At 37.6% G+C, this 12,140-nt stretch overlaps 1 protein-coding gene across 9 annotated transcripts in view; it reads right to left on the bottom strand.

Annotated features, from left to right (window-relative positions):
- Positions 1-12,140, bottom strand: part of LOC112159217 (membrane-associated guanylate kinase, WW and PDZ domain-containing protein 1) — an 82,547-nt gene that overhangs the window by 20,072 nt on the left and 50,335 nt on the right. For 4 of the 9 annotated variants that reach the window (XM_036212785.1, XM_036212783.1, XM_024293134.2 and 1 more), the window contains exons 6-12: positions 11,759-11,841; positions 11,240-11,278; positions 9,032-9,089; positions 8,773-8,885; positions 7,971-8,093; positions 7,596-7,781; positions 5,883-6,494 (exon numbers count right to left, since the gene is read on the bottom strand). In XM_036212785.1, coding sequence (XP_036068678.1) covers positions 5,883-6,494; positions 7,596-7,781; positions 7,971-8,093; positions 8,773-8,885; positions 9,032-9,089; positions 11,240-11,278; positions 11,759-11,841 — 1,214 coding nt within the window. The remainder of the gene's footprint in view (positions 1-5,882; positions 6,495-7,595; positions 7,782-7,970; positions 8,094-8,772; positions 8,886-9,031; positions 9,090-11,239; positions 11,279-11,758; positions 11,842-12,140) is intronic. The other 5 variants (XM_024293144.2, XM_024293135.2, XM_024293141.2 and 2 more) reach the window with 3 other exon arrangements.

The following is a 12,140-nucleotide window of genomic DNA, read 5'->3' as shown; positions in this document are numbered from 1 at the left end:
TTTTTTTAGGAGGGGGATCTCAGTGACAGTGCATGCATTTGTGGGTGTGGCTGACCCATGCAGGACTTACAAGGTCATAAGGATGATAAAATAATGTGCAAGATCAGCAGAAATACTTTTTTTTTTCTGTCAACAACCACAAAAACCTTTTAATTGTTAATAAAGTTAACTTATCTGCAATTAGAAACATGAAGGCCAATGTAACCATTGTAAAATGTTTTAAGAAACAAATATAATTTGACTACATCTCCAGTGTCACAAGTGTAAATCAGAATGACTGATTCACCGAGTCATCTTCACACACGGCAAGATCTCTAAATCTGCTTAAGTTTCAATAGCATTGTGCAGCTGACAAATATAAATCAAAGGCGCCTGAATCTGCTTGAATGTAAAATTTATGAGGAGCTGAAACTCATTAAAAGAAGCAGGAGAACTGCATGTTTCTGCACACACAACACTGATGAGCAACCACAGATGTGTGCAAACTCTAAATATGTAACATCTGCATGGCTGGTTATCATGCAGGTAAGCACTTCATTGAGAAGGGAAGACAAATGCTGACAAATGTGCAGGAAGACTTAAAATGCAGTATTTAGATTAGGCTATGGGGTTATGTTTCTACTCTGCTGCGATTCCTAAATAACATTTTCAAAAACCTATGAATAAATCTATATCAGTCAAATCTTAACAATATATAACTAACCAAATTGTTAATACATGTCACTTAAATATTGTCTTTTGACTTTAATTGTGTTTTAACACGCTTATGAGGGTGTGGACATGGCAGATCACTACTTTATTCAGGTCTTATCTGCTGGTACATATTATTTTGATAAGTTTAAGCAATTTCTGTGGCCCTTCATAGGAATAAAATATGGATGGATGCAATATTTTTTGTTAAACCCAGTAAAGACGAGCCCCACCTCCCATGTCCGACTTTCTCAACCAAAGATCAGTGATCTAAGTTGTGAATATTTGACTACATTTCTTAGAAGAATAAGAATAATGAGTAGAATCCAGACTAGTGCATGCTTTCATGGATTGGGCTTTGTTTAGGGTTACAACAGAAAGTCTGGGGTGGGCGGGGTGGCAGGAAGCCACCTGCTCTTTGATTGGACAGTTTGATTTGTGGCCATCCAATCAAAAAAATTTATAAATACAGGAAGACGATTCGCAACTACAACTTCAGGAGCTTGTACAAAGTTTTTTGCTTCGCATGTAGAAAAAAAAAAAAAAAATTGAAATTACTTCACAAATTTACACATTTCCAAACTAATATTTTTTTGGGCAAATTTATTTTGCGGTATGATGAAACTTGATTTATGTGCAAACCCGCAGTTGCAAATTTTTATGGCCTCAATTTTCTGATACAAACCAGTCATGTAGTCATTGAGTTTTAGGTTCTTACTGTTGCACTGTCATGTCATATATTTTTTCTGGAGATTTTATGCTAATAATAACCTTCTATTTTTCCACTGATCTTTACCTTTTACTATTAGTCTGTTTTGTGATGTGCTTTCACAGGATATGACTGTGCAGGATGTATTGTCCTTTCCTGATTTCTCTGTGTTCCAGTCAAGAGACTACAGATGTAAATTGCTGCTATAATTTAGTACATTTATGACTCTGAATAGATGTTAATCAATGTACATGGTCATAAAACATGGTCAATGCTGCCCTGTGCTCTGCAATCTCTGACAAAATTAGACCTTTCTTCCTATAAATAACTTTTTTTTTTTGAGAATGCTGTCTTAACCTGCTCCACATTGGCCTTTGTGGTGTTTCCTATTTGCACATTAATTTCTTCCTCATTTTGTTTTCCCTTCTTTCCTTCTCTTCATTTTCACTCCTCTTTTTCTCCACCTCTCAAGGGACAGAGGCACTCTGCATGATTGTCATGGCAACAAGGAAGGAAAGACAAGATGGAGGAGTCATGGCTCGCCTGGCCTCCTTTACAGAGGAAAATCCACTGGGTGAAAATACCAAATGCCTTTTTTTTTTTTACAATTTTTGTGGCAGAAAAACAACTTTTTTTGTTGCTCTATGAATAATTATTGATCAGTTTTAGGTGTTTTGCAAAGAAAACGTAATGCTAACACACTCACTAGCTTTGCCTGAAACATTTTCGCTCTCACACATTAAACATATAAAAGAAAGTATTTTTTAAAGATGCAAGCAAGCTGATAAAATGTGAATTATTAAAAAATGTATTCCTAAAAGACAATAAAAGTTCTAAAATCAGTCATTCAAACAATGAAAACATCAAATTCCTGCAGATATTTCCCCATTAAACCCCAGGAACATAGAACTCTGTCCTTTAATACATAGCATTTACCCTCTCCATCATTGTTTACCACAAAGCTCTTCTAACAGGACTACCATCCCGATGAACTAAAGCCTCACAGATGATCCGGAGACCTGCTGTGTGCCCCATTTTTAATCAGCTAAAAATGACACATGTCACACCAACGTTCAGATCTCTTCCCTGACTTCCTCTGGCTGTCAACCGTAGATGTGAAGGCCTGACACTCACCTCCATACCTGAACACTCTTATCTAGGTCTCCCCCCCACCTGTTTGCCTCACTCTGACAGAAACAGCGACTACTCACCTCTTCTGTAGCTTCCCATGCATTAAAAAAACTATTTGTTCGCTTTTTTTGCGACTGAGACTTTAAATAGTCCAAATTATAGTGGAAAAACAAACTCTAGTTTCAATAAAAACTAAAAAAAGAAGCTTAGAACTACCTAAATATTTTAATTGGACTCATAATTTTTCATCACAGGTTTAAAAACTAATAATCTATGGAATATTTTACTAGCTAAAGTTAATTATCTATGCATAAAAGCAAGATTTAATGTAAATATACTTACATAGCACTTTCCTAGGCTTTTAGAACACCCAACGCTCTTTACAGTCACAGTCTGACACTCATTTTTTTCTTTTCATATATAATAAATTTCATTTAAATCATAAATGTTTAAACTGAGCATTGAAGTTTAGGAAATTCTACTAAAAATGCTTACATTTACATGTTTTTAAAAGAAAAAAAATATATTGAACGGTGAAATATCTCAAATTTTAGAAAGTGTTTTTGTGTATTTTGAATATAAATTTAAAATAACATAAAATAAGAGATTTCAATAAAACTTGACCATGACACTTGTCCGAATGTGATCCGACAGATCTTTCGGGGCAGCATAAATATATGATGAGGCTGCAGAAAAAAAGTGATTCAGTTTAAAATGTAACTAATTATTAAAGTGTCTTTTTAAGAGTGCAAGACTAATAATATTACATTTTTTGGTCAGGGGAAGATTAATCAACAAGCCTTCACAAAGGAAGACAATCCCTCTCAAAAAGAACATCACTGTCCATCTGTTGTCTGCTTGACATCATATGGACCACCCACAAGACCTGCTGGAAGGTTTTTGTGAACGGACAAGACAAAGGAGCAGCTTTGGATTTCAACACAGCTTGAATCTAGATAAGTTGCATCATCCTTTGACCTGCTTCAGATCTTACATTACAACAATCAAACAGTGTGAAAGCTTGACTATCTTTTCTCATAGTTTAATAATAAGCTTGCATACATTAATAAACTTACATTAATTAATAATATTAGCATAGTAATTCAGCTCATTCTGCCATTGCTGCTAAATAGGCAGTGTTTCTGAAACATTTATCTTGTTTTGTGAATAACATTTGAATATCTCAATTGCATATTCCTATAAGATGTCACGATGACGGCTTGATTCCTCCCAGCGTTAGCTCAACGGAACAATTCTGGAAAAAAAAAAGTTTCTGATTCTCATCACCTGGTCCCTCAGCTGAGCTCAGAGTTACGACAAGCCCGAGTCAAAGCTCAAATACATGTAGCTGTCAGTCTCTCTGCAAGCCCCAGTGACTGCCTGCAGCTTCCTACACAATTATCCTCTCATTTATGCTCTGTGTGTGTGTTTCCTTCAGTGCTCCACTGGCAGCTAGGGCTCCTGTTCTGTAACTGTAATATTCCCCCTTTATCTGTCTCACACACAGACGCTCACAGGTCCATAATGATGCTGACTTTTAACTCACTAGCGTGGTACGATTCCATTAGCAAGGCGCTAGGTCGCCTCATTAAAGGATGTAACTGATGTGGGGTGTATATCCAGTCCTGCGAGGACCTGGGTCAAGAAGCATGAATGTACATTTAGCAGCAGTGAGAGATGGACTCAAAAATGATGGATACCGACTGCTTTTTGTGTGTCTTTACACTCTCGAAAACAATTGATACCATATTGGTGAAAAAAATAGATGTAAAATATCAAATTGTAGGAAGAAGAACATTTTAAAGACCCACTCCAATTATTTTGGATCCCTTTTAAAGCGTTTAAAGACTCGTTTCCACTGAGCAGTCTGGTCTGGTAAGGAGTGGTACCGTACAGTAAAGTTAATTCCAGGGAGCGTTTCCACTGCTAGCATGCTGCTAGCTCCCCCTCTATCCCGCCATTGCCAAATACGGCAGGGAATGTTTGCAGTTCCACCGCAGACCAGGCCTTGCTGTTGTTTACAGGCATTTTTAATATAGACGTGTGACCACAAAAACCCAAATGCTTACAAACGCTGGAAATATTAGCGTAAATGAGCGCTATATCCTTGCTTTCTAGTGTGGTCATCACTTTCTGCCAATCATCGGGTGGTTACAGCGGCTCCGCCCCAAACGTTATGTTCCACTTTTCAATGGACGTTTGGGGGCCCTTAAGAGGTACAGTTTGGTTCTGTTTAATGGGTCGATTTTACAAAATACCGGACTGCTCAGTGGAAACAAGGCTTTTGTTAAGATTATACCGTTTTTAGTCAAAATCAGAAAAAACGGTGATTTTCAAGAACATAGTTTTTGTAGTTTATCAGATATTTGCTTTTGGGTGGAACCGTGAGGGTGGGGTAACCCTCCATTTGTCCCTTTGTCCACCTAGTGTTCAACCCCTCACAACTCTAACCTAACAAAAATGGAGTGCAATATTGGAGCTATACAGCCATACAGCCAGATTCCAGCTCGGACGAAGAGAACAAAGACATACATAGATCTATTTACCTACAAGTGAATGTATCAGAATAGAGTGGAGCAGGGAGGCTGTAGCCTGCCAACTGTGGTACAAATGTTACTGGTTCAGGCTTTTCCAACTGCATTTTTTTTTATTTGCGCATAAATCACAACTTTTTGAATAAATAAATAATCAAAAATGCATTTTTAAGCTTAATTTCCTTTTTATATGTCCTCCATCAAGAAAAAAATGCCCCAATAACAGGTTAAAAACATCAAATAACACAACTTTTATTGGAGCGGGTCTTTAAAATAGTAGAAAAAAATTGAAATCCCCATAAAAAATAATGATGACATAATTAATGTTCAAATTCAGATACCAGAACTAATTTTAGCATGAAGAATCAAAATGATTGAAAAGTAAATGAGTATTTCGTTAACCATTAGGCCAGAAACGCCATACTTAACTCATCACGTGGGTAACTTCAAACAGTAAACTTTACAGTTGACATGTGAGTCTCTGACCTAATGTTCTTCTCTTCTCCTGCTCTCATTCATCTTCCTTCACTCCTCACCCTTCCTCCCACTTGTTCCCACACTCATCTGCTCACCCACTTACACTGTAACTCAACCTGTCATCCCTGCACCTCTCATCCCATCCAGCCTGAGCATTTCCAGCCTGCCACCCACTTTCACCCTCACCCTTCTCCTCTGCAATTTCAGAATATTACGCTCCGTGTCCCCTATTCAAGCTATTCTCTGTTGGACAAACTGAAGTACACAGCTTTGTTTATGCAATCTCATAGCCAACCATCTGGAGTCTTCAAAGCCTCACATTAAGATGCAGTCTGACATACCTCTTTGAACCAGCATGGTGACCTCGCTTCCTCTGGGACATTTGCTCAGTAGATCCACGACCTGGTTGTGACTCATGTTTTGGACATTTCTCTTGTTCACCTCCATCAAAATGTCCCCCTCTTTCAGGCCGCGACATCTTGGATAGTCCACGATCTGTTTCACCCTCTGCCCTCCTCCTGTTAGGCTGTCTGCAATGGTGAAGCCAAAACCTTTGTCCCCCTTCTCCATGTGGATGGTGATCAGCTCAGGCTGGGTGGCTATGGCCGAGGCCAGCGTGACCACATCGGTGGAGTAGCCGTGCGAGCCGTCGGATGCTACATCAGCCGAGGGACTGTGTGATCGTGGCTCACGCAGGCCATTGAGGGGTCCGGCCTGATTGGCGGGAGAGTCAAACGTCTCTTGTCCATTGACGATAATTGGCTCCTTATCCAAGATTGCCACTGAGGTCACAAGGCTGGTGTTAGGGTCATCCGGGTCAAAGGGGAGCGGGTACCCCCGACATAAGGTTAGGTCCACCATGGAGCCGATAGGAATGGACTGGAAGATCTTCACAACCTGAGCATGAGTGTAGCCCAGGACGATGGTGTCATTCACACTGACTATCACGTCACCTATGACAGGAAACATAACAACCTTTGTCAGTAAATCACACTTTTATAAAAAAAAAGGTCTACTATTTCAGATCAACATCTAGTAAAGCTTTAGATAAGGTGTCTGCAACCTGAAGTTCTGGAGCCACATTCATTGTGGCTCTTTGGCTTTGAAGAAAAATACTTTTTTTTCAGTTTTGGTTAATGTGTTTTAGAGTATATTCAGACTGGTAACATCATTTGCTTCGGTTCGAGTCCGCTTAATTAGTTTCAGATCGAGTCCTGAACCTTGCGTTCGGTCTGTATTCAGACCGGAGATTTCTACCGGGCATTTCTGTTCCAAGCCAAAGCAAAACAAAACCGAGACCACCTCGAAAGATGGGTCAGAGAGTGGTTACTGGTCCCGGACCAAAGTTTGCTTGGATATATTCAGACCGAAACTTTGTTCTGGATTATCGGGAGAAACAAACTCTAGTTTACTGTAAGCGGACCGAATGTGTCCATTCTAAATATACCCTTAGTTAATTAAGTTTTGTCATTTATGTTTAGATTGTTAACATGTTGGATAACTGAGCAAAATGATGGAGAAAGACTTAATCTATTGTCAGTATGGTTTATTATCAGAATAGGTTTAAAAACATACATCATTTTTTTTCTTAAATTAGATTCTACAAAAAAGTACCCAGGTTTGTATTTGATAGCCAAAGAAAAAAAAAGTACATCAAATCCATAATGACAGAGTTGTTCGTGTTTGACTTGGCTTACTAACATTTTTAGTTCAAATCTGCTGCAGTTAGAAATCTTATTTGGGTGTATTTTATTTTTGAAGTACTTGTAGGTAAAACAGGTTAAAACTGTTGTATGAAGAAAATTATAAAACGTTTTTTGTTCAGTTGTCAATATTTAAAGCCTACATGTTATAAATGAATGGATTAATGGCCACAAAAATATAAATAAAGCCTTTTTTTTTAATAATGATGTATGATTTTGCAGCTGGTCAATAACCTGGCCCAAAATACTCTTTTTATGTCAAATTTGATTGCAGCAGAACTCTGCTTCAGAGCAGTTACTGTAGTTATGAATGAAACAGTGCCCCCTGTTGACAGTGGTCATGTACTTCACCTGTCTCCATCTTGCCATCCACCGCTGCAGGGCCGTCCAGCACCAGACTTTTGATCTGCAGAAACTCGTCCGGCTCGTCACCTCCAACCACAGTGAAGCCGAACCCTCTGCGGCTCTTCTTTAGCTTCGTGTTGATAAAGGTTCCTTTTAGCTCTGCAGGATTTCGTGTGAAGAACGGTTTTCCTCCTAGTGAACACATAAAAAGTTTCCACAATGGCAATCAAGGAATACGTGCTGAGGGTACAAATACAGTTTCTATCACTTAAATCAAAAACGGCTGGATGGTCACTTCATTTTACTCTTATAACAGAACAACATTAATAGTAGCCAGAGTATCCTATAGAACTACCACGAGTAGAATTCGAAATGCTTTACTTTTGACTCCTGCAGGGCCGGGGGGAAGAGCCGGAGGGACTTGTGGGTCCCTGTAAGTCTCCAGGTGGTTTGGAGCATAGTTTGCTAATGGAGCTGCAGCAGAGGAGTGCTCCTCTATCCACTCTGAGCAAACACAATCCTACGTGTTAACTGAGTCAGACTCACACCAAGTGTGTATTTACATGCCACATATATGCGCACAGACTAAAACGTGACACAAACACACACATTCAAAGAAACGCAACACAATAGACATTTATTTCATCAGTTTCTACTTACTCTGTTTTTGTAGGTGCTTTTAATATTTATAAATAAATATATTTCAATTAATTTTGCAAGCTGATTTAATTAAGTGAAATCAATAATGTAATATTGACTCCATTTAGCATCATTTTACTCTTATTTTATTCCCTTAAATGAGAAGTTATGCAGGTATTTGTGACTTCAATGCTAAACAAAACACAACTGGTTATATTTAACAATGATTACAAATTAAATGATTAAAACACATGGCAGAAAATATTTATGATTATTAAAAAAACACAAAAAGTTAAAGCCTAAACATCAAAGACAGCACCAGGACTTGGGCCAGGTTTATCATCAGAAAACTAGCATACAGTAACTCTAATTTTAGGAATTTTTTTAATATCTCTCGGAGAGAAATCTGCTGTCTCAGCACATTTTAGAAATAAAAACAAACCTGGCCTGAGCCCTGGAAAATAATAGACAGACAGGAAGGACGTGACACTGACAGACATGAAGAAAAGAAAGAAATGGTGCCGTGCCAGGGCAGGAAACGAACCTCGAATGTACCGCTCACCTTCTGGAGGCTGCGGCTGTTGGTGCTGCTCCAGCAATTTTTGGCGCCGCGCCTCCACCACTGGGTTCTCATACTGGGTCTTCCTGTTTATATGACTGAGACACACAGTCAAAGAGAGATTTGGCAAATGAACATGGCAGAAATAGAGAGCATACACGTTCATTAAAAGTGCCTTAAGTTAAAAAAATGATCTGATTAACGAGGGGCTTTAAAGAAAATATTTCTGCGGTGATTTACTTACTCTACATAATATACCCCGTACACTGGGTCATCTATTCTCTCCCATCCTGGAGGCAACTCTGAGAAGTAAAAGGTAAGCGGCCATTAAAAAACAACTCGGATCTTGATAATGAGCAGGGCTGAGACATCGGGACGACATCAAGTTTTTTTCCACACGAATCCCATAAAAGTTATCCGTGTTAGGAACTACAACAAAAAGAATACAATTTTAAATAGTCTGGGTTATAAATTTTATTATTCTGAAGACCAGAGTACAGTTGCTGCTTGCCAAGAAATTCATAGATTTAAATACCAGTTTTTATTCATTTGTTTTTACTCTTTTAGTACTCTATAAGCAAGGCATAAGCTGTCTCTTTCTTCGCCTTTGATCAGCAGTCAAGTATGATGAATAAGATGTCAATAAAACCTCAAGCACTGTCCCTCCTGCCTTGAACCCATTTTATTATCCTCGTTATGACCACACATACAAAACAGACTTCTTTCGTCTTTAAACCTGTTAAACAAAGCGGCATGGCACATGAGAGCATAAAACAGACACCGTGACTTTTGGATTTTAATAGGATCAGCTTCTTCTTTGCTGTTTTTGACTTCCAAATAGGGGCTGTTGCTTTCCAAAACCAGAGACTGGATTTGGTTAACTGTTTGTGGAGCTGCTGTGACAGCTGACATTTAAAGTCTTTATTACAAAAAATCAGTCATTGGATTGAATGTTTATTGTAGAAACAGCTAATGATATGTATTTCATGGTGTAAAGTCCCACTCCAGTCACCTTTTGCTCTAGTATTTTAGTTGTGGTTTTGCTGTTTAAGGCAAAATCTAAAAACCTGCATATTTTTTTTAGGACGTAGTTTGTTTTGTCTGTAAGTGGACGCATCAGAATGGAGCAGAGCAAGGAACTTGTGTTTGTACGTAAAAACCTTTTTAGATTGCATTTTGTATTTGTCTGCTCCTAATCCACGATTTAAATAAAGAGATAATCAGAAAGGCAATTTTAATCTTAATTTTCCTTATATATGTCCTCTTTCATTATAAAAAAAATACAACCAAAACAAAAACACTATTTTCCTTGAAATGGCTCTTTAAAAAGCAGATCTCTCTGTTTCTGCCATCATTTTAAAGTTTGATATTTTTCCTAGAAACCTTTTGTAACTTAAGTAAACAATTTTATTTTGTTTTAAAAGTGAAATGAATTAAAGACACGTAGTTAACATTTAGTAGGGAAATGCTAAAGGAGAGTTGTAACCAAACAAAATCTGAATTGCTGTTTTTATTTACCTAATATGTACCCATTTATTAATAGAGTAATATTTGAAAATTGACCTTTTCCAAGATCAGTCTGAAAAAGCAAACAAACATGGACAGATGTTGGGAACAAATAATATTTAGCTAAACTACAGTCTAGTGCATAAGTGACATGAAGTCCCATTACAACCAAACGTTCTCAGAGATCAGATTTGAGCATTGAACACACAAAAGTCATCCGATTTACACTAAATGCTCTCACTCAAAGACAGACTTTTACAACAGCCCCCACAGCCATGAGGCCCTGTTCCATCAGGACCAGAACCTCATGCCACAAAAACTGTTTCCTCTTCCTAGCAGCCTGCCTCATAAACAATTCATAGTCCTTTTCTTCTTTAATCATGTTTATTCCGAACACTGTGAATATATGCATGCTTTTATCTAAAAAAAAAAAAAAATCAGCACACCTGCTTATGTATTAGTCCACTTATGTTTCTACAAAAATATGAAATGATTTATTTTTGCTATTTCCCTTTGCCTCTCGACTGTAACATTTTAAAATCCCATAATTTCCCTCCTTTTTATAATTAGATAATCTATTGTACAAACCCATATCTAACAATGTCCTTAATTTATCTATTTTTCGGTTGCTTAAAAAAAAGAAAATTGCAGCAAATGCATTTTAAAATTTCCATTTATCATTTTTAAACAAAAAAAAAACAGTTTGAGCCTTAATTTTTCCATTTTTTGTCATTTACAAATATTAAGGGATCTTGTATCTGATTCTTTATGTGTGTCAGTGCTAAAGCGTGTTGTTACACTCCTTTGCATACATCAGAGTTTAATGAATACCCAACCAACAGACATCATTGAAACCAAATCAAATCTTATTCTATTTTTAAAAATAATCTGTTAATATTCTGTAATCTGTCCCATCATGCTACATGAGAATCTAAATAAACCTTACCTAAATCAGTCTCCAGGTCTTCTGTATGTATCCCTTCTTCTCCAATTTCAAAGCAAGATGAAACAAAAAGACAAAAATGAACAAAAAAAGGATGAAGAGAGCAGGATCAGAAATGTGGAAAATAAAGAACAAATAAAAAAATGAGGGGAAAGACCAGAGAAAGAAAACCACAAGTGAACATATGATCTACAAACATTTAAAAAATGATCAGTGAATCTGAATTTTACTGCACCAAAACAAGCCATATCTTAGTTTCACCACTTGGTGGTGCTATTTCGCTATTTGTCCATCAATAAACCCTGACAGAGCAATAAATATTTTAAATTCCAAATGAAGGTGCTCTAATTAAACCAATTCAAAGTAGTTAAACATAGAAATTCATAACTCCATCATTCTGTCAAAAAAAAAAACAATAAAAAAAACAAAAAGAGGCCCATGACGAGAGCTCCTACTGTTCCTGAACCACTGAACAGATGTGTGATTGTACATTTCTATCTGAAATGATTTAGAGAGGCTTACCATCATCCTCACACTCCTCCAAAGGCCTGGAGGCTTTGTCTCTGCAGCGGGGATCCAGCCATGATGTGGTTTTTGTGTTGTGGCTGAAAGGAAACAAACAAGACAACAAAATAATTCAGCGCAGACAATCACGCTGGCATTTCAAAGCTCCATGTGGGGTGCATAAATACATTAGGACTTGGAAAACAAACAAAGTGAAGCAAAATCAAACCAGTCAGTAAGTTTGCAAAGAACAGACCAACATGGGTTATCTTTAAATAAAAAACCTGTCTTTTCCTGTAATGCTAACAAAGAACATACTGTAAATTAGCGCTAAAAGAACCGAACATACAAGCTGTAAAAATACACAGCCATGTCCTGGTGGCGTGCCGTTGCTGTGCGG

This window comes from Oryzias melastigma, linkage group LG7 (assembly GCF_002922805.2).
Source record: "Oryzias melastigma strain HK-1 linkage group LG7, ASM292280v2, whole genome shotgun sequence".
NCBI classification, from domain to species: Eukaryota; Metazoa; Chordata; class Actinopteri; order Beloniformes; family Adrianichthyidae; genus Oryzias; species Oryzias melastigma.
The sequence above is the reverse complement of the archived record's forward strand: the minus strand, read 5'-3'. Positions and strand labels throughout refer to the sequence as shown.